Source organism: Vicugna pacos, chromosome 20, assembly GCF_048564905.1.
Source record: "Vicugna pacos chromosome 20, VicPac4, whole genome shotgun sequence".
NCBI classification, from domain to species: Eukaryota; Metazoa; Chordata; class Mammalia; order Artiodactyla; family Camelidae; genus Vicugna; species Vicugna pacos.
Window position 1 is genome coordinate 41,911,080 of NC_133006.1, and position 27,312 is coordinate 41,938,391.

Here is a 27,312-nt window from a genome sequence, read left to right on the forward strand (position 1 = left end):
AAAGATACATGCACCCCAAAGTTCACAGCAGCACTATTTACAGTAGCCAAGACATGGAAACAACCTAAATGTCCATCAACAGATGACTGGATAAAGAAGACGTGGTATATTTGTACAATGGAATACTACTCAGCCATAAAAAGGATAAAATAATGCCATTTGCAGCAACATGGATGGACCTGGAGAATGTCATTCTAAGTGAAGTAAGCCAGAAGGAGAAAGAAAAATACCATATGATATCACTCATGTGTGGAATCTAAAAAAAAAAAAAAGACACACAAACTTATTTACAAAACAGAAACAGACTCGCAGACATGGCAAACAAACTTATGGTTACCATTGGGGGAAGAGGGTGGGAAGGAATAAATTGGGAGGTGGACATTTGCAGATGCTAACTACTACACATAAAATAGATGAACAACAAGTTCATACTGTACAGCACAGGGAACCATATCAATATCCCTTAGTAGCTTACGGTGAAAAAGAGTATGAAAATGAATATATGTGTGTATATGTATGACTGGAGTATTATGCTGTACACCAGAAATTGACGCAACATTGTAAACTGACTGTGCTTCAAAAAAAATTTATATATATAAAAACAACAAAAATTACTTCAACTTGTTCATAAAAAGGCAGCTTTAATACAAAATTGTATAAAGTAAAAGGTGAAGTTGCCAGTTTGGTTGCAAAGGCACACTGATCTCCTTGACCCTGGTGGCAGCCCCAGGCGGTAGATAGTGGTCCCCTCGTCTCAGACACGGGGGCGGGGGGGAGCTTTGAGAGATCAGGTTACCTGGGCAGAGCCTGGCCTTAAACCCAGAGTCTTTTTCCTCCAGCTTTAAAGCCACGGGGAGGGTGAACGGGGAGGGGGCTCGGACAACCCAAGCATCTTTCTCGGGGGGAGGTGCACCTCTTGGCTGGCACAGGGTCAGCCCTGACTCCGTGTGGCCGAGCGTCCTCTCGGTGTGGGGGAGAAGGGGGCACAGTAGGTGGAGGGGGAGTGAGGAGGTCTATATGAGCCCCAGACTTCAAAACTTCAAGACCTGACCCCCTTCCAAATATCTCCCTTCTTGCTTTCGTTTTCAGAAATCATGAGGTCCAATGGATTCTGTTTAGCGAACACGGAGACGATCGTTATTGACCACAGTATCCCGAACGGAAAGGACCAGCACCTGGCCGTGGACCCGGCGGAGCACCTGTGAGTACGCTGCTTTGACTCGCGTCTTGTTCGCGGATCCCCAGCCGGTCAGCTGGTGCCAGGGCTGGGGCTCCCGCCCACATGGAGCTCCACAGGAGGGCAGTAGATGAGGCCAATACTGGGGACTTGTCGAGGTGCCCACCCCTCCCACAGGACAGGGAGACTTGATTCATAAACCCGTGGGGACAGAGCTGCTTGGACCGAGCATGGGGGACACTGAGTTGCCGCCCAGCTTCAGGCCTGTGCTGTGCTGGGCCCTGAGGGGTCTGGGGACCACCCGCCTCCTCTCTGGGGCCTGGTCTCCTCGAGGGGGCATCCCCTGCAGGTTGGCTTTGCGTCGCCTCCCGGGTGGCCTCTGTGTGGCTCACAGGCCTGCCCTGGTCTGGGGATGTATGGATTAGAGAAGACACCCGCCATCCTTTCTCAGATGACAGACCTCGGGCCCCCGACGAGGGCTGTAGGAGAGCCCGACCCCTGGGTGTGCTTCCGGGCGGCAGCCTGAGGGATGCCATGACTTGGCTTTGGTGACCGTCGGGGCCGTGCCCGCGGCTCTCCCAGCTGTGTGAGCTCAGGACGTTACTCCCCTCCCCCGGCTTCCCCACGTGGGCGCGCTCGCAGGGTCTGTGAAGAAAGCTCACGACCCGCGGGTCCCCCGAGCTAGCACGGGGCCGGCTCCGTGGGTGGGAGGTTGACGGGGCAGCCCCCGCCCCTTGTTTGGCCTGGTCCTTAGCGGAAGGGGACGGGAGAAGCACCGGCAGCGTGCGTTCCCCGCCTGGGGGAGGCCCTCGTGCGCTTCTGCTCTGTTCGCCGTCTTTGACAATTTGGAATCTTTTTCCAGCTCAGGAGGCTGAGTCTGGGTCAGGAGGCGGGAACATCTCCGTTCAGGGGGAATCGAGGTTGGGAAGGTGTTTAGGTGACCTCACTTGGGGGTGCAAGTCCCTCCCTGAGCTCTTCCCACCCCTCCCCATGTCACCCCCACACTGAGTGCACACTTCCTCTAGAAGGGGCCCCTCCGCCAGCCTCCTCCACTCCCACCAGCGCCTGCCCGGCCCCACCTTTCTCCCGGGTCCGGGTGGCGCGCGCAGGTGGCCCGGGCCGCAGCTGCATGAGGAGCCGTGATCACACGGCCCTCCTCCCATCGCTGCCGATGTCCGTGCCCAGCACGTGGCAGGTTCCCGGGCCCGGTCCGCTGCTGCGTCCCAGAGCCTGACACAGAGCAGCTGTGTCGGAGAGAGAGGTGACCGCCGCATGAGGGAGCGGCCGGGTGGACGGAGGCCTGGGCAAACCCTGCTCAGCGAGGGCCAGTAACAGTCTCTCGGGGGGTGAAGCCGGAGCAGGACGTCTTTGGAGTCGGGGCGAGTCACTGAGCCAGCCTGGAGTCACCTCTGTGCTGTCGCCCCGTTTCAGGTTTGACAGCGGTGGGGAGTTTGCCCCAGAGCTGGAGGACGGTGACGACCCGGCGGCTTATGTCACCAACCTGTCCTATTACCACCTGGTGCCCTTTGAGACGGACATTCTGGACTGAGTCTCCTTGGGGCTCTCCACCCCCCTGCCCCACCGTGGCCACGGCCCTGCTGCCATCGCTGTGCCGGGGACGGCCACCCCACTGCCCGCACCCTTGGGGCCAGGTGTCCTGTGAGTGGGGACCCCACGTCTCCGACAACCGGGAGTCAGGTCACGGGGGCCCGGCGCCCCTGCTGCTTCTAGAGGTCTCCCCGTCTGCACGGCATCCCTGGGACCTGCTGCTTCCCCACGTGGAGGAGCCCCAGGTCCCCACGGGACGTCCCGGGGCTGGGGCTGGACACCCACGCCTCCTTCTGGTGGGTAACCCAGGTCCGTCACCTGATAAGCGCACAAAGCATTTCGTGTGAGAGTCCGAACTGTCACCAAGTTGGGGGCGGCACAATGGTGTGTGTACCGTCTCCCCAGCTTCCCTGGGAACCAGGATGTGCGGCTGTCATTTCTGCTTTTCACCTGCTCCCTGGACACTGGGCTGTGTCAGCCGAGGGGGTGCTGGTGGAAGGCTGGTCCTGAGCCGGGGAGTCGGCCGTGGGCCCGGGGAGCCACTGGCCGGGGCCCGGGTGACGGGCACCGAGCGTGGACGGCTCTCCCAGGATGAGGGACCTCCCGCCGGCGTCTGCTCGGCCCTCCTGTGCGGGTTCACAGCGCTGCGGCCCGGCGGCTGAGGTGCCCCCTCCTGCCGATTACCAGGCTCTCGGGGACATGAGTGACGCGTTAACCCGAGAGCAGGGGGGTCCGGTCGCTGGGTGTCCCCAGCGGGTCTCCCTTCACCCTTGGGGAGGCCTGCTTTCTGTGTGTGTCTCCTCACAGAGTCTACTAACGACCAGAACTGGCTCGTGTAAATAATAGTAAGTTATTGAGTCCTAATTCTTCTACACAGTCTGTTTTTAATCTATTTTAATTAAATAAAACACGTGCTTCTACTTTTACTGACGTGGGAGTTCCTGTCTAAAGGCGTGGCTGTTTGTCTTCTCTGCAGGCGGGTGGATGCCCCACCCTGCCCCTCGGGGCGGCCTGAGCACTCTGTGTTATGTAGGAAATGCGTCGTGGCCGCCCGAGGGGATGCTCTGTCTGAACTGGAAGGTGAACAGACAGCTGGTCCTTTGACGTCGGGTTTTCCCTTTCCTCCGTGTCCCTTGTTGGCCCAGGGGAAGCCTCCTCTGTGGCCCAGCCGCGAAGCTCCCGGGGGCCTGTGGATTCCCCGTCTCCCTCTGCCGCCCAGCCGTGTTCAGGGTCGTGCAGCCGGCCTTCAGAGAGGCTGTCCCGTGGCTGATGGGGCCGACCAGCTGCCTTCCCTCTCTCAGGGGGTAGAACTCAGTTCTGCACAGGGCAGGGCTTCCTGCCTGGCAGGGTTAGAATCCGTCACAATCAGTTAATTACCATCCAAGTTCCAGTGATCGAGTCCTGGGTTTTCCTCATCCTCCGTGGCCCATGGAGGTGCTTCCCCCGGCCTGTCAGGCCTTGAGCTCTTCTGCTTGCCTGGGCGGCATTGCCCCTCAGGGCCTGAGCTTGCTCCCCAAGCCCCCTGTCAGCTCTCCCTGAAGAAGCTTCCCTGCTTCCCGTCGGGGCACAACAAGGTCTCTGAAGTCACGTCAGATGTTTGGATGCTTTCCTATAAAACACATCACAGTGCTCTCTGGTCCCCCCCCCCCTTTTTTTTTCTGGAAAAACATGATCTTATAGACCCACTTATGCTCCCACATTTGAAAGGACTTGACATACAGATCAGCGTTTAAGTGCAGTGAGAGATGGTTACGGGTGGGAAGGCAGTGTGGAGTGGTGGGGACTGTGGCAAACAGGGAGCCTGTGCCCCACGCACGGGAGCAGCTGCCCTGCTGAGCTTAGCTGATTGTTGACCGGGTGCTGTGGGCCCAGCATGGCCCGTTCTCCCCGCCTTTCACTGGAAGCCGGAAAACCGACTTCCTATGTGAAGTACCCCCATTGTGAAGTGTTGCAAAAAACACTACCAGAAACTTGACCGAGTGAGAGAATCAGGAATTTGCAGCCTCTGAACCATTAGTTGAGAGAATCGGCACAAGAGGGCTTCAGGTGGACGGGACGTTTGTGCTCCTGCACACACAGCCTGTTTCTCCCCTCACCTGCTCTGGGACATGTCCCTCCTGCCACACGGCTGACCAGGTAGCCTTGGCGGTGGTGGCCCGACACTCCTTTATTGCTGACCAACGTGAGGACTGCCGTCATGAGGTGCGTTCCCTGCGTTAAGTAGGCTCCTGTGGGGGCTGCAGGGGGCAGTTAAAACAAAGCTTTTTGGTTTTTTGGCAAATCAAATCATTTAGGTCACCTAAGTTTCCTATTTGAAAGGAACCTTCAGTGGATGCTAGTTAAAGGCAGAAGAATCACCCCCTCTTTGTCTTGTAGATCCTGGATTTCACGCAAGAGGCTTGCCTGGAGCAGCAGACGCACGTGTGGATGTGGTCCAGGTGCGCCCCCTGCTGGCCCCACAGAACTGACGCGCTGGGCGGCTCTGCCCCTGTTGGGGGACAGCCGACCCACACCAGCTACCTGGTAATATCCGTCAGGTGCGGTTCTCACGGATGTTAACACCCAGTGACAGGAGCGTACGTAGGCGTGTGGGCACCAACCTGCCCTGAGCGGTGTGTCCTGACCGTCTCCGCCTCCTCCCCCTGCGGACAGAGTGTGTTCTTGTTCTTCATTACGAGGGCTCCTGTCAAATTACAAGCATGTTTACTGCAGGTGAAGCTTGCCACGGCTGAGCCGCCGTGCCTCCTGCAGACCAGTGTTCTGCTCACACTGTTTTAAAATGTAGGTTTCATTGTCATTCAGGTACGGAGGGGCCAACAGATCAGGACACGACTGCCATCGGAAGATAGCTTGTCACTCTCAGGTCCCGGGACAGGGCTCACTGCACCACGCAGGGCCACACAGGGAAGCACCAGGGTTGGTCGGGGGGCAAGGGGGGGCAGGGAGCTGTGGGCAAGAGTCTTCATTGTGGCTTTTAGGGAGCGGAGGCGTGAGCCAGCTTGGGATGGGCCAGGTGGAACAGCTTCGTGGACTGTGGGGCGCAGGGCTGCCCCAGTTGTCCGATACCTGGTTCTGGTGATGCTGGGAGGTGGACAGTGGCCGGCACGTGAGACCCCACAGAGGATGCGGAGGGGCTGTGGGCCCCAGACGGGTTGGTTTGAATCGAAGGTGCTCTCCAAGACAAGCCGTCAGCTGTCTCCTGGAACTGGCCCATTCTGTGAGAGGGCAGTCTCTCCAGGGCCAGCAAGGCCCCGAGATGTCTGCCCATCAGACACAGAGTCGCTGCACATTCTGGCACCGAGAGAGCTCGTCGCGGCGGCGGGACAGGTTCACACATCCCCCAGACACCACGGGTACCCGGGCAGAACTCACTCTCCGGGAACCCGGCTCTCTTGGATTTTCAGTGCCACTGGGTGCTGGGGGGATGGGTGCACCTGTCCCCCTCCCAAAAGAAAACAAGAAAACAGAATGAGGACATGTCAAAGACACTTTCTCGGTCTGGCACGGCTGCTCAAGGAAGACAGTTGGGACAGGGCCCAAGGATGACCAGGGCCCTGGCTGCGCTCTCCTGGGACCGTGGGAACCGTCATTCGACTTCCTGGTCACTAGGAGCAAAGGGGAAGCCTGGGTTCCGGAGGTCCCAGCTTGTCCGGGGCAGCAGCCGGATGTGGGGCTCCCCCACTCCGGGCAGGTGGGCTGAGATCGGGGCTGCTGACTTTGCTGCAGCCGCTGCCGCGTTAGCCCCCGGGGAGCCTGGACTTGAGCCTGGATTTGCTGGGCGCCTGGGTCCCCGGCACATGGGCCTTTCCCAATCCTGCCTGTTCTGTGCGGATCCCTGACAGCTGCCTTCCTCTGGCAGGCGCCCTGCTGCCCTGATCCAAACTGTGGCTGTGGCTGTGGCCCTGTCCCACCACGGCCCCCAGACGGCCCGTCCTCCGCCATCAGAACGTCCCGTCACCATGAGCGGGGCTTCCGGTTACCAAGAGATTCATTCCGTCTGTGCTTTACAGACATGTGTGTCTCCCCCAACCCCCACAGCTCAGAGCCCGCATCACAGCCATTCTGTGCGGCTGGTCTGCACGGGGAGGTCAAGAGCATCTGGGTGATGGGCTGAATGGAGCACCCCAGGAAGTGGGTCTCCACAAGTCTCTTCTAAGAGTCGAAGGGGCCTGGGGAGACTTCACCATTGATTTTATTACCGTCTTGGGAGTCAGTTTGAAAGGCTGGCTCTGAGCGGGGCCAAGATCACGCTGGTCTTGGGGGCTCTGTGAACAGCCTGACGCGGGGGATCCCCCCGATTTCTCTGGAACCTGGCGGCTCCCGTCTCACACACAAAGCTGCCAAGCCTGGTCTCGTAAGCCACAGACCCCCGCTCCTTCCTGACGGTCTGCCTGGAACAGGTCCAAGCGCTGCTCTTCTGCTAACCTCTGTCTGTAATTGTGACTGCGCTTCAGGAGTGAAGTGGGTCCTGCTGCAACCCTTCTCGCCTAGCCAGGTGGTAGTGACACGTGTCACAGCTGCTCTGACAAGTCACAGCCGCGGCAGAGGAGCTGGAAGTCTTTGGGGCCAGACAGACCAGGGTTCAGATCCGGCTACACTGCAGGACGGGTCACCCTGAGCCATCACGTGACCCTTTTGAGCCTCAGTTTACCCAGCTTTACCCAGTTTACCAGGAGTCATCAGAAGTCCTTCATAGCTTGTCATGAGAATTAAGTGAAATAGAGGGTGGGAAACTCTTTGCAGTGTCTGGAAAATAACGTGTGGTCAACCGGTGATGGACTCTGGCACCGGACACCTACTTGGGGAGCAATTTGTAGTAGAGTTTGGTCCAGAACAACTTATATTTGTTTCCCTAAAGATGACGCAAGAGGCTCATGTTCACATTCGCAAGTTTACGTCCCAAATGAGCACAGGGAGGGTCGGAGGATTTGCAAAACCTCCTCTCTTTCCTTCACCTCATGAAACCTGCCCCAGACGCTGCTTTACCCAGAGCTGCAGACGCCTGGTCGCAGTGCGGGGAGGCACCCCTTCCTTGTACTGAGAATCCTATCAGGGGTCAAAGTCCCGGCCCCGAGGGAGGGCTCCGAGGTGCAGTCCAGGCGCAGCCTGTGGGCTGGGGGGGAGCTGCCCGGAAACAGTGTTGAGCGCGGACCCTGAGTGGTCCTAGTGAAGCCGCGGCGGGGGGCCCGGCTCTGCCTGGAGGCCTGTGAGCCGGGGGCACAGGGGCTGGGAAAGCCCTCCCTTGACTTCGCCTCCAGCTCTCAGTTTCCAGGAGGACACTCAGATTCAGTTTATGTAAAGCCATCCTACAGCCGTGGTCATGGCCTTGGAAGCCCTGTCTCCTCCTTCCCTTTCTTCTGCTACGAGCTGAAGGAGAGCACCTGGGCTTTGAAATCTGGTTGAAACCAGCATTGTTGCCCGAAAGAAGTGGTTTGAAACCCTTGCTGCCCCCATCCAGTCAGGGCCCGGGGGCCTGGGCGGGCTTTCCTGAGCAGGTGGTTGAAGTAAAATGTGGAGGGAGGATAAGACGGGGAGGGGGCGCGGGGAAGAGCAGCCGAGGAGAGGGAACAGCATCCGCAAAGCCCCTGAGCAGGAAGGTACTCAGCCCTGAGCTACTGGACGCTTGTCTACCAGCTTCTTCCCCGGGCTGTCCAAGAGCAGTGACGGAAGGGGAACCGGTGGCCTTCACAGTGCTGACACATGTCAGGCTGGCTTCTTTCCAGGGCTGTGAACGCCCATCTTCCGATGAAAGCCCCAGAAAATTTTGCTCCCCATACAAAGGGGGAATGTTTTGGGATTTAGAAGTTTTTGCAGCAACAGGGACCCAGAAAGCCAGAAGCGCCCACCACAGGGGGACCCACCTGCCCCAGCAGGCCTTGACGGGTCGGGGGACATTGTATGATTTAGTAGCCGCCCTCACCTGGATGGTGGGACTGGCTCGCTGGGGGTGGCTCCTTCTCTGTCACTGCCTTGTCACACTGCGTGAGGAAGCCGGCTATAGCATTGCTCAGCGTGGGTCCCAGCTGAGCCTGAATTATTCATGCTTGCTACATCAATTATTCAGACGAGGAGCCAGCGTGCGCAGGGCGGGTCTGTAGAAAACAAGACCCCTGAATGGCGGCGTTCGGCTGGAGAGACGCGGCCCCGTGGTCTCCGGTGCTGGTGGAATCCGTGTCTCACTCTGACCTCAGGGCTCTTGCTGGAGGGAGTGGTGACCCTGCTGGTGCTCTCCAGACAGGGAAAGGGACACGGAGGGGCAGCGTGGCTAGACCCTGTCCCCCGGCCGGGCTCCTGCAGTCAGATTACACTTGATCTCAAGCTGGTGGTGGCTCTGCCAAGACATCTTATGTGTTTGCATTCTCCATTGTCTGTGGTGAAGGTGTTTGCGAGTAGTTGTGAAACACATCTCTGGCAGAAATCGTAGTCGCAGTGCAGCGGGCGTGAAATGGAAAATCCGCAGAGCTCAGGCCCTGGACGAACGTGGAGCCTCCTGTCCTGGCCCCTGTGCTCATCCCGGCCCCTCAGCCACCCAGTCTCACGGCCTCGCCCTGGACTCAAATTACCTGAAACTATACCAGCCCCAAAACAATACACCAAACACTGCCGCCTCTGGCTGCAAACTCTCGTTCTTCCCTGCTTGCTGGCTAATCAGTTCTCGCTGTTAAAAAAAAAACTGCTGCAGTGAAATAGACACAACACAAAATTCACCATTCAAACCGCTGGTGGGTGAAGCTCGGTGGTTAAGTACGCTCACGCCGTTGTGTGGCCATCACCACCGTCCACCCGCAGGACGCTTCACCTTCCCCAGTGGAACCTCTGTGCTTAAAAAAGTTGAATTCTATCCCATGCAAACCCCAAGGTCATCAGCTTTCCTCTAGCCTCTCTCCAGCTGCTCTTCTAGAGCTTAGAGTTACACAAGATAGAATTCACATTTTTTAAAGCACGTACACTTATAGGCACATTTTGAAGAGCACAGATGTGAAGAGCGTCAAAGTGACTTCTTCATACCCTCTCTGTGGCTGTTTGCTCATAAAATCACACAACAAAATTCTGAAGAGGGTGGGAAAAGTAACTCGATACACACACTGACTTTTTTCTTCTCTGACCTGTTGTGTCTCACTCCTAACGAAGCTTCCGACAGTAGCGGCCACAAGGATGCCCACAATCTGATGAGACTTTCACTCCCCATTGTGAGTCTAGATCAACACGTGTGTTCTAAGTAAAAACGCCATTCTTGAGATTCAAAGTCAAGATCGCAAACTAAAGCGCTACAGGGAGCCTCTCTCCCACTCCATAAACTTGTCCTTAAACAATTTTAAGGCTGAAAGCAAGTTTACAAAATTTACCAGGCATCAGGGAAAAACAGAAAATCTTCTTCAAGAGTAAGAGTCAAAATTGTGTGGCCCATAAAGGTAACTCAACTAGAAATACATTGTAAGGACTGAGATTTTAATCTTAAGGCTGAGTTACAGTTTCAGGGACACCTAGAACTAGGCTCTTCCGGGAAGCCTGGAGCCAGGGAAAGATTATTTTGTGTCTAAACCAAGACAAAGAAAACTCTGCCCACGGCCTACAGACGTGACCAGGAAGCAGGTTTCTGGCCCTGGACTGTGGGCGAAAATAAAACCAGCCGTGAGAAACTGGACTCCGTAGCGTCTGCTGAGAATTGACACAGGACCAGGATTCTTTGTTGTTGTTGTTGTTGCTGATTGTCTTTGTTTTGTATTCTGTTTATGTATTATTGCAGTGTAGCTGACTTACAATGTGTTGGTTTCAGGTGTACAGCAAAGTGATTCAGTCATGCGGATTCTTTTCCACCATAGGTTATTGTAAGATATTGACTATGGTTCCCTGTGCTGGGCAGTAAGTCTCTGTTGTTTATCTGGTTTATACATAGTAATGTATATCTCTTAATCCCAAATTCCTAATTTATCCCCCCCATCCCCTTTCCCCGCTGGTAACCACAGTTTGTTTTCTATGTCTGTGAATCTATTTCTGGTTTGTAAGTAGGTTCATTTGTATCATTTTTTTAGATTCCACATATAAGTGACATATGATATTTGTCCTTCTCTGACTTACTTCACTTACTATGATAATCTTGGTCCATCCGTGTTGCTGCAAATTGTCCAGAATTCTTAACACTACCCACGCAGGGTTAAAATCCTGAGAAGTTCTGGAATAGTTTCAGAGGCAATTGAAAAACATTCCCATAGGAACCCCTCAACAGCCCAGCGGGTCTCTAGGACTCCGGCAGCAGGTGATCCCACTAAAGATGAGCTCACAGACCAAAATTACAAAGCAGATAGGGAATTCGATCAAACCTTGCCCCAATACTATGGACTAAACTGTACAATCCATGGGAGAAAAGCATGCAAAGAGCTGTGGATAACAGCAATCTAATGATAACTTTAAAACGAAGAAGTAATAGAGTGTATAAAGCAAGAATAGAACATTTTTTAAAAAGAACATTGGCTTTGGAAATCAGCCAAATAGGAATTTTAGAGAAGGAAAATGTAGTCATTGAAATAATAATCTTTAATAGACAGGTTGAACAAAACACGACTAACTGGAAGGAATAGCTGAAGAAACCATCCAAAATGGAGTCCCTTTGTGATGTGAGAGGTAAAATGCAGAAACGAAGATGGAAGACATGGAAGCCCTGACAGAGGCATGGAAGCACCAGGGGGTGAGAGTGGAGGTCAACGGGAGGGGCTACGGTCAAGTAGGAAATGCTGAGACTCCAGAGCTGAAGACAGGACTCTTTATATTGAAATTGTGCTGAACCCCAAGAAAACGAAACACACTAAGTAACAGATATATTTACAAAAAGACCAAAGCAAAGAGATATCTTAAAATTGCTCCGAAAAAAGTACAGATTATCTACAAAGGGATGACAATCAGAGTCTTCATTACCAACGGCAAATGCCAGAGGACAACAGAATAATATCTTCAAGCTGATGAGAAAATCATCAAAAGCCTAGACTTCCAAACCTAGCACAGCTATCCTTCGACAGAGGGCAAAATAAATACCTTTTCAGATGAACAAAGTCTAAGAGATTTTACCGCCTACTGATCTGATCTCTTGCTCAAAGAACCCTAAAGGATTCACTGTACCAAGAAGAAAAATGAATCCACAAAACTCAAGTCGGGCGAAGGAAGCGTCGTTAAGCAAAGATACTAGAATGACCTGCTGATGGCTTTCCGTAAAAATTGGCTCTTAAAATTTTAATAACTCACTGCACAGGGAAGATTAAAAACACAGTGGAGTTTTGGTACCAGACAGAAATAACACAAAATATGGGAGAGGGGTTAGAAGTTTCTGCCTTTCTGAGGAGTAAGACAAACATATTGACCAGCTTTTTGCCTTTTAAAAATGTAAATTATGAATGCACGTCAAAAATGAGGTAACCAAAAAAGAATAGAAATTGTTTACAACTTCAAAGATTATAGAAGGAAAGGGGAATAAAGAAAAATGATCCAGTAGAAGGCAGGAAAGAAGAACAAAAGAAGAAAAAAAGAACAGTAAATAAAACACACAAAGGAAGATGGCAGGAAAAGTCTAAATATAGCAGTAATCCGATCAATGTAAATGGATTAAATTCGACAATTTCAAAACACAGACTCTCAAATCAGATTAAAAACTTCAAAATCCAGTCAACTGATTTTTCAAGAAACACACCTAAAATTTAATAAATCAAAAAGTTTATTAGTAAGATAAAGGTGACATACCAAAATTAATATCAGGAAAAAATGGGAGATAAGACGATCACTGATAAAGGCATTAATTAATGATCAAAAAAATATGTAAAAGTGGGCAATTTGCATGCCTTTAAAACATAGCTTCAAAAGAGTACAAGGCAAAAATGGACAGCATTACAGGGAGAAATTGACAAACTCACAATGATAGCTGGAAATCTCAGAGAGCATGTCAGACGTTGTCAGTTGCCCATTTCTTGCTCGTCACAGAACGTCGTTCTGAGGGGACGGGGGACCAGTTCCTCCAGGAAGACCTAGGGCTGGCGTTTAGAGGAAGCACCAACCTCAGTTTCCTGACACATGTATTTTTTTAAAATTTACGCACGGCAGGATTATTTTCCAACGAAGCGATGTGGCTCTCTTTCCGTCCTCCTAGTGTGAAGTGAACAGGCAGAGAAACCGCACCTGGAGTTCTGCTCAGAGCTCTCTGACGTCCTCCCGCGGCGCGACGTCTCTCACGTGAGAGCCTCAAAATGCTGGCTTCACATTGTTCACAGCAGCTTCGGGAAGAAGGAGGAGGGAACGTGTCGATGACACTAGAGGTCAGTTGATTTAGCTGAAACCACAGACCACAGCGTTCACCAACCATTGGACCAACTAATTGGTCTGGGACCAGCGTCTCACGTCTCCTCCCCGCTCACTCCCCCTGCCACCTCCCGCTCCGTCCCAGCCTCGTATTCAGAATTTTTATAGCACACATTCTACGGACATTCTGAGTACTTGCCATCAGGATTCCAATTTTTCAAAATGTATCTGTTACATTTATTTTAGAGGAAATCATGCATAACCTCCTTTGGGGGCTCTCTTTTTGGCTTTTCCTGTGTAATTTAAAACTGACCAGCTGCATTTGTGAAAACAAAGACAGCTTTTCTGCTTTTTGTTGAAAGTCTCCTCAGTTTTGTTTCTCCTGCAAACTGCATTTGTGCTTGAGTGAAATTTACCTCGAAACTGTTGCCATGGTAACTAGGGAACTGTCACCGTGAAACAAATCCACGACAGGTCAGTAAGTAAGGGGGGATAAATGGGGGTACATGTGATGTGTGGCAACTCTATTCATCAAATGTCTTACCCACAATCTGTCCTATTAAAACCCATTGTGATACTTCAATGTTCTTGACAGATTTAATCATTAAACTTCACTTACACAGAATATGCCGGAGACTCAAGTACAAAGGCTAAGTAAACACATTGTTCAAGGTGACCTCCTGGGTTAGCCAGCTTCCCGGATGGCCCCGTGCTGGCACCCACACCTCGTGCCGTCCCCATCCTCATTTACAGGGACTGGTCTGTGTGACCAGAGCAATGCGGCAGTGGTGATGGAATATCTCTTCCAATATTCAATCATAAAGAGACTTTGGCTTCTGCAGGTCACATGCGCTGGGGGAACTGGCTGCCACATCATGAGGCCACTCACCCGGCGGAGGGGCTCATGGGACCCGGAGCTGAAGTGTCTGACCAGCAGCCGGGGAAGAGCTGGGCCCACCGACCATGACGTGAGCCTTCAGGGCCACGGCAGCCGTGGCCGATGGCTTGGCTTCAACCTCATGAGAGACCTTGAGCCAGAACCACCCCGTGAGCTGCTCCTGGACCCCTGACCACAGACACTCTGTGACAGCAGACGTCGGTTGTTTTAAGCTGCTGAATTTTGGGGTGATTCGTTATGCAGCAACGGATAATCAGCCAACTCTTTTTCATCACAAAAATTTTAAAAGATCGTGAAATACACTTACCACCAAAGGTAAATTTACAGTAATTCAATCATCCTTTTATGCAGGAGGTCCTTCTGGAGCTCACAAGTGTGGAGTTTCTCACCTCGGAGTCTCCTTGAGGATGGAGTGGCGACCCGTTCACCCGTTTCCCTGGCGGCCAGCCAGCCAGGCCCTCGGCGCACGCCCAGCGAGCGTGTGCGGGGTTGGGGCCTGACTGCTGCTGTGGGACCCGGTGGGTGTGGGCGGCACAGCTGGACCTCCACTGGGCTTCCACTGGGCTCCGGGATGAGCTTTACTTAAATTGCTCATTTGTCTCTATTTCTTGAGAGTTAATGAAAGGAATGAGTTATTAACGCACGCAACAGCATGGGCGAATCCCAGAATAATTATGCTGAGTGAAGAAAGCCAGATGAAGAAGACTGCAGACTCTGTGAATTCGTCTGTGAAGAATTCCAGAAAAGGCAACTAACCTGCAGTGACCGAGCGCAGATCAGGGTCCCCTGGGGGCGGGGAGACTGATTACAAGCGGCAGGAGGAACTTCAGGTGTGAGTTATGTTCACACACACACAAGGGGCAGAGTGGGGCTAGAAGTTTCTCATCTTTCTGCCACTTTCTGCAGCATCCTTCTAGGACTCCCCACCGTTCCCGGGAGATCTTCAGCAGCATCAGTGAAAACACATTTTAGCAAAGAAGGAACTCATTCTGTCACGGCTTTGAATCACTTGGATTCGGACGAAATGATGCCCTGGGCCGATCCCCTCTTCCCTGTCGAGGGTTGGTGCCACGCCGCGGGTAAAACAGGCCACTCAGCACCTCAAATGTGGAGGCTCGGATGTGAAGGCTCTCTCCTCAGTGGCCTCGGTACCCAAACCTCCTCTCCGGGTGCCGGCACCGCCCAGAGCTCTGCCCCTGCTGCGGTCCAGCACTAGATTTGTGTCTGTGTTTGGGTAACTTCTCGTGAAAGCAACTGTGCCAAGTTCTGTTGGTTGCCTCCCAACAACCACACCCCTTCTGGTTTGTGGACAGAATCCAGATTTTCAGGGAGGGGGGTCGGCAGTGTGGCCACCTCCCCCATCCCTGGGCCAGTCTTGAGTCATCCGAGTTAATTGTGGGGCTTGCTCCGGGACTGGGTGTGTGAGTCACCAACGAAATGCGAGTGGAAGTGGACTGAGCAGGAACGGGGCTCGAGCGACAGTTCTCTCTCTGAGATGGAAAAGGAGTGAAGACCCCTTGCCTGGAGCTCCGGGTGATCGAGGTGGGAACAGCCCTGCGCTCTGAGTTTGACAAGGAGGGAGGACTGACCCTGTCTTTGATGTTACCTTGGGGCCAGTGGCCTAAGCCTGGGCCAGCTGCTTTGGAACGTCAATCAGCAATAAATGTCCTCAGGTGTGGGCACTGACAGCTGAGTTCTGTTGGAGGCAACAGAGTCGGGGACCAGAGTCCTTCTGGGGCCCAGGTCCAGGTGGGAGACTCTCTGAAGAAGAATGAAGGGTACTTGTGACCTCAGATCTGCATCAATGTACTGAGCCCAGAAAAAAAAGAGGAATTTGCCTACAACTCTTTGGCGAAACACAGACTTGGTGGAAATGGCCTGAGAGGTGAGGTGGGATGGGTGACTCTGGGATTTGGGGGTGGGGGGGCCTGAAGAAGACTGTGACTCAGTAGGGATCTTGACACTCACCAGGGAGGATTGGAAAGGGCCAAGGGTGAGCCGGTTCTTGTGCACGTCCAATAATCGGACATTCCAAGCCTCTAAATCATTACCTGTGAAGCTTAAAATCTGTGTGGCTGACGCAGCCCCCTTGTAGGCGGGGGGCAGATGGGGAGATATCGGGGGGCAGTGCAATCTTTGCTGAGGAAATGAATGAAGAACTGAAGGCACAGTGTCATAAATTAAAACAGTTCCTGAGAACCTGAGCTGGCAGTGAGAACTGTCAAGACCCGCACATTCCCCCAGGGAGGAGCCATGGGTAGGTGAGAACCCGCGTCACCCGTGCCTCTGCGTGTGTCTGTGTGAGCGGAAGAGGGGCTACCGGCTGGGCAGCACCGCTGCCATCTGAACTAGGTTTGGGGATTTGTTGATTCGAGGTCTTCACGCGGATGGGGAGAAAGGCCCCGGGGGCTGGAGTCCACAGTTCACTCCTGCCTTCTCTCTGCGCTCACCCCGGACTGGAATGCTTCTGCGTCTGTCTCTGTGAAATGCGGCCAGCCCCTCACGTGAGTGGGCTTTGAAAACTTAACTCCTAACACAGCGTGCTTGGCACCTAATGGGCCCTTAATAAACGCCCATTTGTTAAGAATGAGCAAGACTCACCACAAAAATGGATAGAAGCCGGGAGGGTTGACGTTTAAACGCTTAATGACATCAGCCCCTTGGTTAGGAGGTGGGTGTGTTACCTCTGAGCACGTCTCACAAGTTGGCATCTGCGTGACTGGGCTGTGGTCGTGGGTCCCCCAAAGGAGATGCGTTTTTACCTCCCTCCGGGCCCCTTCTCCAGGAAGAGCTGTCTGAATCCATCTTTGCCACTCAGGTTTCTGACGGAGGGCGTAACAATTCTGAATTCTGTCACTGAATCATCATACTGGCCAAGGGTTAAATAATATATAGATCTTTTAAAAACTTTTTTAAATTGAAGTATAGTTGATTTACAGTTATGTTAGTTTCAGGTGTACAGCAAAGTGATTCAATTATATGTACACATTATATGTACATTAAGAAAAAAGCCCCAAACATCACATTGGTTTCAGACGTCTACAAGACCTGCGTATATTATCGGGAGATTTGTGCACATTTTAGGTCTCTGACAGGAGTGGGTGTCCCCTTGGTCCCCTGCCCCGACAAACAAATCCGGGGCGGACATCCAGGCAGGCTGCACTGAGGGAGGGAGAGTGATGCTCCAGGAGGCACAGGGCTCTGGCTGGAGCATGTTTTTCTTTCTTTCTCTAAAGCAAAGTTCTCCCCACCCTCCTCACCTCCCTCCAGACTTGGACTCAAGACCCCGAAAGGGAATGTGAACTAAGGGCACACGTGGATGCCTCCCTGCAGGTGTGTTGATGGAGAAAAATAAAGACCAACAAACACAGGGACGCACAGGGAACTGTATTCGACACCTTGCAATGGCCTGTATGAAAAAGAATATGAAAAGGAATATACGTATGCATGTGTATAGCTCAATCACTGTGCTGTACCCCAGAAATTAAGACAACAATGTAAACTGACTAGACTTCAAAAAAAAAAAAAAGACAGGGACTAAAACCCTCACCCACCTGATCTCACACAGAGTGAGCTTCTCCAACAAGCTCCAAATTGATTTTTTTCTACCAAGGGATAAGATCAAAGTGCCTCATGTTTTGCAACTATGTCTTGGCAAGTCTTCAGGGGCTGGCGGAAGCCCAGACGGTCGATGCTGAAAGGCAAGAAACCTGAAGACGCACTTCTGTGTAGCATCAGCTGGCTCTGGCCAGGCGCCAGGCACGGGAGGATGCTGGTGGTCCACAGAGCGACCTGCCCCGTGCAGACACTCCGCAGCTGGTGCGTGAGGGGTCAAAGCCATCTCCAGCGTGCTCGGAGAGAAACATCAAAGAAATGTCACTTCTCACCTCTGCCTGACCCATAATTTGTTACAAATTCAGATGAGGCAGAGGAACAGCAAAGGGAGGGAGGAGTGATGGACCATTTGGACAAGGGAAACGTACCAGGTTTCTACGGGTCAGAGCATCCAGCCGGGAGCAGCTGGGGAGTGAGCCGGAACTGGCTGACCGTCGGCTCTGCGACTGCTCTCTGTGCACGTGTGCCAAGTCGTGCCAGGCGCAGAGCAACCCAGAGGACACTCAGCACTTCGTGTTGAAGGAAGGGTTCCTGTTGTTTTTGCTCCCACCCCCTACAAGTGTGGTTTCAGCAGTCTGCCACCTGCTCGTGTTTGGAGAATAGGGGCTGGATGGCCTGAGGCAGGTGGAGGGCTGGGCTGGTACCTGTGGGGCTGTGGCCGCAGGAGAACCGCTGGGATTGCTCCGTCAGTGTTGGTGAAGAATGTGTGGGTCGAATTAAGAAATGCAGATATTAGCACTACAAATAAAAACAGATAAAAACAAATTTCTTCTGTTTAGCACAGGGAACTGAGTTCAATATCTTGTAATAACTTTTAATGAAAAAGAATATGAAAATGAATAGATGAATGGTACGTATATGTATGACTAGGACATTGTGCTGTGCACCAGAAATGGACACCCTGTAACTGGCTGTACTTCAACCGAAGAAAAAAAGAAGTGAAGGAGAAAGAGCCGAGGTTGTTCTGGGCAGCGTCTCCACGCCTCCGCTGAGTGAAATCCACACCGTCTGTGAGTCAGGGAGCGTGTCATTTCCGTGATCCCCCACGTGTGCGCTGAATGCGTCTACATTTGCGCTTTAAACTGGCTTTGCAGAATCCAAGAGAGGAACAGAAAAGTCATGCTAATAATGAAAAACCTTAATTTCTCTTTACTTAGAACACGATAAAGAGCAAATAAAAAAACACCACGACAGGCTGCGCAAGAGACCCCAGCAGCAAGGAGAAAACTCTGTTTTGCTGCCTCGAAAGGCACTTTTTTAAACCTGCTTTCTGAACAAGGAGCTGTATGTTTTTCAATTTGCGCTGGGCTCCAGAAATTACACAGCGCCCCCGAATCTTCCTTTCAGCTCAATCGACAGGCACTGTTTAAGATACCTGTGTCTGCCTGGGTGTCGAGACGGTAAAGGTCAGAATCCCTGTCTTCGGGGAATTTATACTATGACCGTTTACCCACAGACATGGATAAATCCAGCTCCCTGTGGACTCGAAGGTGGACGATCTAACTAGGATGGTGAGTAACAGGGGAGGGAAGAGGGAGAAGTATGGCTGAGAAGTACTATTTGCTTAAGAACAACCACAGTTACGGAAAACAGGTAGAGGTGGGCCGTCCGGGAGGGGAGAGGGGAGTGTGCCCTGACCCCACTGTTGCCCCATTTTCTGAGCCTCAGGCGGGAACTTGAGGGTGACAGTGACCAGCAAAAGGACAGGGCAGCCAAATGTCGCACCCTTTTCACCCTCAAGGACTCATTCTCTCTCCACTTCTTTTCAATTCAGACCCGGTGCTTTGTACCTCAAACACCTGCTCTTACTCCCGAAAGCCCACAGGGTGAGCCCTGCTTCTCAGAGGTCTGTCTGGTGCCCGGGTCACGGCTGTGTGATCAGCTGTGCGCACCGTGAACTCCCAGGCTGGCCCTTTATTTGGCAAGAAACATGCATGTTTTCACTAACTATCACTTGTCTCCTGTTAGCCCTGGGCTTTCTAAGGGCAGGAGTGAAGCCCCCGTTTTGTCATTAAAACGCTAAGGTCACAGACCCCCGGGGGGCAGGGAGGGCAGTGCAGACAAGGTGACAATCTGTTCCCTCCGTCAGCAGGTGCCCAGGTGAGGAGGCTGAGCCTCCTTCAGACGCAGGACACGGGAGCCACAGCTCTGCTCCCAAACGCAGTGGATCCCCGGGGCACAGCCGTGGGACGTTGCCTGCATTCTGCCCCAGAAAACTTGACCCTTCAGCCCACACTATCAAGTCCAGAGAAATAATTCCAAGCGAGACAGACAGGGTGTATGCAAAACAGGATGTTGGAAACAGGCTAGTACCTGCGCCGTGTCTGTGGACTCAGTTACCCCCCTTGTGGAACGCACACACACGTCCACCTGACAGCCCCTTCGTCCGTCCGACTCCGCACTGAGGGCGGGTGAGTCAAGAGAAAAACAGAAACAGGGCAAACCCACGGAGCCATCTGTGGAGAGGGTGCCCCCGCCACTTCCACCAGCCAGCGGCTCAGCGCTGCTGCCTCCGGGGGTCGCAGACCACTTGCGGTAGGGACGCACAGGCCGCCAGCTGTGGGCCTTCACGGGCGGTCTTCCATACGCGGACTTGGTGGGGCCTACTGGTTCTCAGTCCCTCTAGGTTTCTCCGTGTCATCTGTTTCATCTAAAATGCGATCTTAAAGACTATAACTGTTTGTTTTTCTGAAGTATGTAATTTTGAAAAATTGAAGTGTAGTCCGTTTACGGCGTTGTGTCAATTGCTGGTGTGCAACCTGTTTCCGGGGCACATGTGCGTACGTACATTTCTTCCGTGTTCTTTTTCATGCGGGGCTACTGCGAGCTATTGAATTTGGTTCCCTGTGCTAGACAGTGTAGGCCTGTTGTCCATCTATTTCATATACAGTAGTTAGTATTTGCAAATCTCAGACTTTTAAAGGGTATATTTAACAAGGTTTCAATACAGAAAGAAAGCACTTGAGGCATTCCAGTTGCAGAAGACCCAGGAAATGCCACCGTGAGAAGGTCGTACAAGAAACAAAAGCTTCTTGCAACTCCTCTGTGGAGGCCACTGTGTGGATTTTGATAGGCTTTGGTCTTGTTTATTTATTTCTAGTTAAACTGCTTTTATGGAACTATGTCAATGCAGAAGACCACACGGATGATAAGCTCAGGGGCGCCCCGAATCTTTACCCAGTGGACCCGCAACGCAACCCCCCCAGGCTGGAGCCGTCACGTGGCCAGCACCGCAGGAGGGAAGGGCCTCTCCTGCCCGCCCACTCACCGCCCCCGCCAAAGACACGGACGTCTCTGACCACGGACTCTTCTGATCTTGAGTGTCGTCTGAGTAGAACCATACTGACTGCTCTTCGGTGTCTAGCTTCTTTTGTTCAATATTTTTGCTTTTTTTAAACAATGTTAAAAACCTTCCAGTTTTATTAATTACCACATACTAAGTTCACACCTAGCCTAAGTAAACCTTTCACTATCTATGACGCTCTATCAAAACACAGGCTCCAGAAATTCAGAAGCTTTCTTGTTCTTCTGAGACAACGATCTGCGAATTGTGATTTCTATGATTTACGGAATGGAGGCTAATTACTTGTGAGGTTCATCCATTTGGGGCTTGTGGACGTTTGCCCATTTTTATGGAATACTCCACAATGTACTTAATGAATAAACTACCCAAATGAACCATTAATATAAGTTATACGACTAAACATAAATAAATAATAAGTTAAATGATAAAGTTAAATTTGTAATTCATTTGTGTATTTTATTTTTAATGGAATTTTTTTCCATTAAAAATAAAAAATACTTTAATTTTATGTTACTGAGTTGTCTACAGCTTGGGGCTCTTGCAAACAGCGTGACTGTAACCCTTTTTTGCTCATGCGTCTTGGTGCACGTATGTGAACATTTTTGTTGCATATATACCTAGGGTATTCAGCTGTAGTAGACAAGGCACAGAGTTATCCAACACAGTCGGCCGAAGTGTGCTCCCAGCAGCAGTGTCTGGACACGTGGGCGCCCTGCGTGGTTGCCCAGCTTAGTAGCATCCACGTGTGTTGTCGTTGTTGTAAACCATTCTGGCAGGTATGTACTAGTGTTTATTCAGGACTTTAATTTACACTTCGCCTTGTTGTATGTTTCTTGGCCATTTGGATAGCCCCTTTTGTGACGTACTCATTTGAATCTCCTGCCCATTTCTTAAAATCTTGGATTGTCTTTTTCCTGCCTATTTGTAGGCGGGTTCGTAAATGCATTCCGGTTCTGAGTCACGTGTGTATATGTGTGTGTGTGTGTTTTGAATATATTCTCCTATTACATGACTCGCCTTTTCGGTCTCCTACGTGGTGTCTTTTGGTGAATGGAAGTTAATTTTAATGCAGAACGGTCTTTCCCTTTATACTGATGAGAGATACTTTCCTGTTCCAAGGTGAGGATGATGAGAGTCTCCTGGACTGGAGTTCTCTTGTTTCCTCTGTTGTTATTTGAGGCTTCGATCCACCTGGAATCAGTTTGTGTGGCTGGTGTGAGGTGGAGGGGGGTGGTCGAGGTCCACTTTTTTCTCCGTGTGTTTATGCAGTTGACTAGCTCCCCTCTCCCCGCAGCCCTGAGGTCCTGCCTCTGGCCAAACCCAGTGCGCCACCCAGCTCCGTCTGGACTCGCCGTTCTCTCGCTGGTCTGGTCCGTCTGTGCTGGGCGACACTGACTGTTTCTGCAGCCTGACATCCGGTGCTGTAAATCGTCCATCTTTAGCCTCCTTCCTTCCAGCTTCGGACCTGCTGCTCGCTCCTACGACACCGACCAACAATTACTACCTGACACAAAGCCACGCTGGAAGCTGGAAAATTCTGCATGGTTGAAACAGAGCCACTCTGTCTCCTTCCCCCCGGGAAAGTGAATACTTGGCCACCTGCCTGCCCCTGGGACCTACTCTGTGTCACGGAAAGTGAGGCCTCCCAGGGTCCGTCTCAGGTATCGGAGGTTGTAACACAGTGGAAGAGGAGATTCTCTCTTCTGGGACCGTCTGCAGCACCTCCCACGCTACCTGGCCGTACTGGACAGAGCAACCCCGCCTGCTGCCCGGGGTGCACGTGACTGGAGCGGGAGGGTTCCTCACTCAGGGCAGCCAGTCTGCGGCATGGCCTTGGGAGAGCCCAGCAGAGAAGGGGCAGACCACCCTCGTGCCCAGGAGCCCGACACTGGGTACCAGCTTCCAGGAGCACTGGGGAGTCAGGGCAGACAGAGATGGAGGGAGGGAGGGCGCATCACACAGCAAATGAGCAAAGGCAGACACTGGGGGCAGCTGAGTGCCCACAAGTGACCATGATGGGGAAGGACCCCTGCCAGACATCCCTGTTTCACTGTGTCCCGGGGCCTGCTGGAAGACCCCAGTCTCCCTAGCCCCTGTGCTCAGGACACGTGCCATCATCGGGTGCTGTAGACACAGGTGATGTGCAGAGATTTTGCCAGTGGCTGCTTTGCATCCCAGCATTTCCCTCTGCCGCCGGCCAGGCTGCAGCAGGAATTCTCTGCTCATCACACCAGGATGGGGCAGGAGAGCCTGGAGCTGTGAGCGGGAGGTGAGAGCCACCTGCTGCTCTCAGGTTAGGCTCTCCGGCCAGAGTGGAGGACCCGAGGCCGCACCGACGGCAGCCAGGACGGTCTGCACTAGCCCAGGGCTCTGCCAGAGCAGCTGCTGGTCAGGGACACGGAAGAGATGATCTCACAGCATCTTCGCGCAAGATGCACAACTCAAACGACCTTAATGAGAAATACCGTCGCGGCGTCCATCAGCATTCAGGAAGGGCCCGCGGCACAGCAGACACTGGCCGTACACTTTCAGTTGCTGCCCACTCACAGCCAACATATAAACGAGGCTCCTAACATCTCCGCTTGCAGGACAGGGGAGCAGGGCTCCAGAGGCTGATCAACCTGCCTCGGAGACTGAACGGGAACTCGAGAGCCACCTCTGAGCTGACTGGTCCATCTCTGGCTTTTTAAAGTTCGCACAGACTTTGTATCAGTGTGTGTGGGTCCACCCCCCCCCCTCCTCCGTGGCTGAGCACATTCCACCGCAGGGGTAGACCTGTTATTTAAGGGGAGTCCTGCCCATATGAACAAGCTTATTTCGGTGTCTCAACATTACAACCACTGCTGTGACGGCTATTTCTGGACATACGTCTTTGCACATGTGCCTGCCTGACTCCAGGCTTGTGACTGGAGTTTCACTGCATAAGCAGGATTGATTGAATCGTTGGCCACAAGATTGAGCTCAGTCTCCTGCCACCTTCTCTCCCCAGGGGTCAGGCTGACATGAAGTGGCTCAAAGCCCCGGCCCTCTCGCGTATGGCCTTTCCAGTGTGATCACCCCGTTCCTGAATCACCTGGTTAACCTGTCCGATGTCACCCAGGGGGCCCACCGTGGATAACAGAGACATCCCACTTGGGAGACCCCAGGGCATGGGAACAAAATCCAACCAAATTCTGTATCACACACCAGCCCTCAATCGCTGAGCCTCCCTTTCAGCTGGAGGTGAGCTGGAACACAGTTCTAGCCAGTGAGCCCTGCAGGGGGCTTGCCGGGGTGCACAGGGGAGCCCCGCTGTCTCTGTCTCCCCTGCCCCGACGCCTCTTCTTTGTCTTGAGCTCGGTTCTAATATTCGGGGCTGTAGTCTGCTTTGTGACAGTTCAAGGGAAGGACCAAATACACAAAGGGAGGTTGGTTTCTTTTCCTTTGCAATGATTTTTAATGTTGAACCAACGCCCACAAGGGGTCCTGCCTGCCTGCCTGCTGCAGGCGCTCCGTTTCGTGAAAACGTCAACCCCAGGAGGCTGGAGCACCTCCTCCTCCTGGGTCTGGGTGCCCATCTTGCAGCCTCGAGTTCTCCCGGCACATCTTGTCTCATCTTTACTGGCCACTTGGTTTCTTTTTCCTGAGAGCCATCTGCTCCTGATCTTGGCCTGTTTTTCCTTTGGTTCGTTTCCTTTGTTCTTCATGACTTGGTAGAGAGCTTTGCATTGTAGAGAAATTATCCCTTTACCTGAAGTAAGTTTTTTCCCCCTTTAGTACATCATCATTTGTCGTTTTCTTTTCAGTGGTTTTACTCTAGAAATGTCCCCCCCGTTTTAATGTGGTCCTATTTGTCCATGTCTTCCTAGCTGGCTTTTGTGTTGTGTGTCACTCTTAGAAGTGCCGTATCTATTTCAAAGGGATGGAAACACTGTTCTGCGAGGCTGCCCGTATTACTTTGTGATTTACCTGTCACGCTTAACCCCGTTACGTCATGAGGACAAAGCTGGAAATAGTAGCAGCTGTGTTAGACACCTGCCAGGCCTGGTCGCCTGTTCCACAAGGAGCTTCTCATTTAGCCCTGGGAGCAGGCTCTGTTCTCCTCATTTCAGGGTGAGGACCTGGGCTCACAGGTTAAGCACTTTCCTTGAGGTCACACATCTACAGAGGGACTTGCCAAAGCTTGAACCCAGGCGGTCCGGAACAGTCCGAGCTCTCACCTGTGACACCCCCTCCCCCCACCCACCGCAGCAGCAGGGTGATGGCCGTTCCATTTACCTTCCACTTACATCTCTTCCAACCTGTCTGTCAATCATAAGCACTGTATGATGCTTCCAGTTTTAGAAAACAGCTCATAGATTTGTTCTGATTCCACCAAACTCTGTGGTCCACCCCTCCCTACACTTTGTCTCCAAACTTCCTTTAGATTTGGGACCTAGAAAAAGAAACCCCGCAAACAGTGAACACAGAGGTTCCACTAGCTGCTTCTGGGTTGGGCTGTTTGGCGTAGCAGACATGTTTCAAGGGAGCCCTTACACAGGGTTTGTTCGAGTCAGGCACACGCAGACAGGGCAATCATTGTCGCCAAGAGAGACGTTTGTTCTGGTCACCGATCCCCAGAAACAGGAAGCACATCCGCTGGTGGGGCCCCTGGGTGGGGGGCACCGGGGTCTGTCGGGAGGCGGGGGGGGGGGGAGATGCGGGCAAGAGTCTTTATTGTGGCTTCTGTGCCGAGGAAAGGACCAGGCAAGGCTGCAGGCTTGGGACTGGCCACCTTGAACGGCTCAGGGGGCCCCGGGGCACAGGGCTGGACCCGGGAGACTGGGGAGGGGAGTGGCCTGGGTGTGAGAGCCCCGTGGTGGAGGTGGCCGGGCCTGGGAGCCCTGCTCTGCCTGGTTTGCATGTGAAACACTCACCAGCGGTGAAGCTGTTTGCCGTCTCTGGCCATTGGCTGCGGGGCAGGGCCCGGCCATCCAGGGGCCTCGAGGCCCCAGTGATCAAAGCCTCAAGTATAGAACAAAGAGACGTGATGAATAAGAGACGACTGTCGCTTTGTCTGCCCGGCACTTTCCTGAGGGAGGTCTTCCCTCTCTTGTGATGCGTGATTGTCTCCATGGTTCTAGCAACTGCCAAGGGGTGAGCGGCTGCCCTCAGGCGGCCAAGGCCCATGTCCAGGGTTTTCTAAGCAGAGCTGGGGACCCACTCTGGGGGGGGGCACTGCAGGAGGAGGTGAGCTTGCCCTAGGAGAGAGTGGAGTCCCCTTGTAAAGAGAAGCGTGGGGGAGGGGGGCCTGGGCCTCTGACCCCTGAATCCAGTCACCCCGGAAGCCCGCTCCATCTCTGTCCTCCGCAACAAGAGCCAATAAATAACTTGCTCTTTTGCATAGATTCGTTGGAACTGGATTTTCTTCATTTGCATTCTATCTTTGTGGCAGAGACAGCGCATGTGTTTTCATTTGCTCTTGGGAAGTTCCGTGTTTCCTTTTCAAAGGCGCTTAAATGCCAAGCAGCTCCTCTCATACGAGGTGACATGTCAGTGATTCGATAGCTAACAGGTTAACTTTCCTCTGAGGTGCCCAGACAAAAACGAAGGGGGAATTTCCAAGGCAAATAATAAAACGGGCAGATGCGGTTGGATTGAATCATCCAGCTTTTCAGAGTCAGAGTCTGAACTTAGTGATGGGGGCGAATCGCGGCCTCATGCACACCTGACGGGACGTCAGAGCGAGAAGCTAGAGAGCGCTAAGGTCCTCGGCCGTCAGCACACGTTTCAGGAAAGTGACGTGGTCGGCAAGGGGGCAGGTCACTCCCCAGCAGACACCACTCCCTGCTGACCCCTCGGAGAAAGGGATGGTGGTGGGGGATGGTCTGTACTGTCTGCTGCTGAGGGCAGAGCAGATGGGGTGGAAACTGGTGGAACTCCAGGAATCTCGCTGCGTTTGAACAGGAAGACAAGCTGGCCCAGCCGACAGAAGTCTCCGGTTCACAGGCTAATGCCGTGGGCTGGTCCCTCCTCCCCAAGCAGCCAAGTCCAAATCCATCCACGCACCTCACCCACTTACCCAACCTTATGTCCAGTCTCGTTTGTTTCACTTCTGATTCCTCCTTCACGTGCAACTTGACATGTTCCAGATTTTTAAAAACTGTATATACATTGTGGTCACTCTTGACCCCGTGCCTCTTTCCCAAAGGAAATTCAGCTTTCAGTAAAAGGCCGAAGACTGTCCTGTCCCCAGGCCCCTTTGCAAAGAAGAGAACCTGGAAGGTTTCACCGTGATTCTAAGCTGGAGGGCACCTCCGGTTGGTGGGAGGGGAGGAGTTCAATAACTTGGTGTAAGCCACGGTCATGCCCACCTGCCTGCGTGTTCCTACGTCTGCGTTCACTAATAACAATTGACTTTATTTTTGTTTGGTTTTGTGTGTTTTGGGGGGTCATTAGGTTTTTATCTATTCATTTTATTTATTTTCACTGGAAGTACTGGGGGCTGAACTCAGGGCCTCGGGCATGGTA

The 27,312-nt window shown here is 52.6% G+C and overlaps 1 protein-coding gene across 4 annotated transcripts in view; it reads left to right on the plus strand.

Moving 5' to 3' along the window:
• Positions 1-18,287, plus strand: part of PXDC1 (PX domain containing 1) — a 31,651-nt gene extending 13,364 nt beyond the window's left edge. The window contains exons 4-6 of one of the 4 annotated variants that reach the window (XM_072945755.1): positions 1,090-1,201; positions 5,102-5,163; positions 17,175-18,287. In XM_072945755.1, the coding sequence (XP_072801856.1) occupies positions 1,090-1,201; positions 5,102-5,163; positions 17,175-17,206 (206 nt within the window). In that variant the 3' untranslated portion in view covers positions 17,207-18,287. Of the gene's footprint in view, positions 1-1,089; positions 1,202-2,608; positions 3,652-5,101; positions 5,482-17,174 lie in introns of those variants that run through there. The other 3 variants (XM_072945756.1, XM_072945753.1, XM_072945754.1) reach the window with 3 other exon arrangements.
• The last annotated feature ends 9,025 nt before the right edge of the window (positions 18,288-27,312 follow it).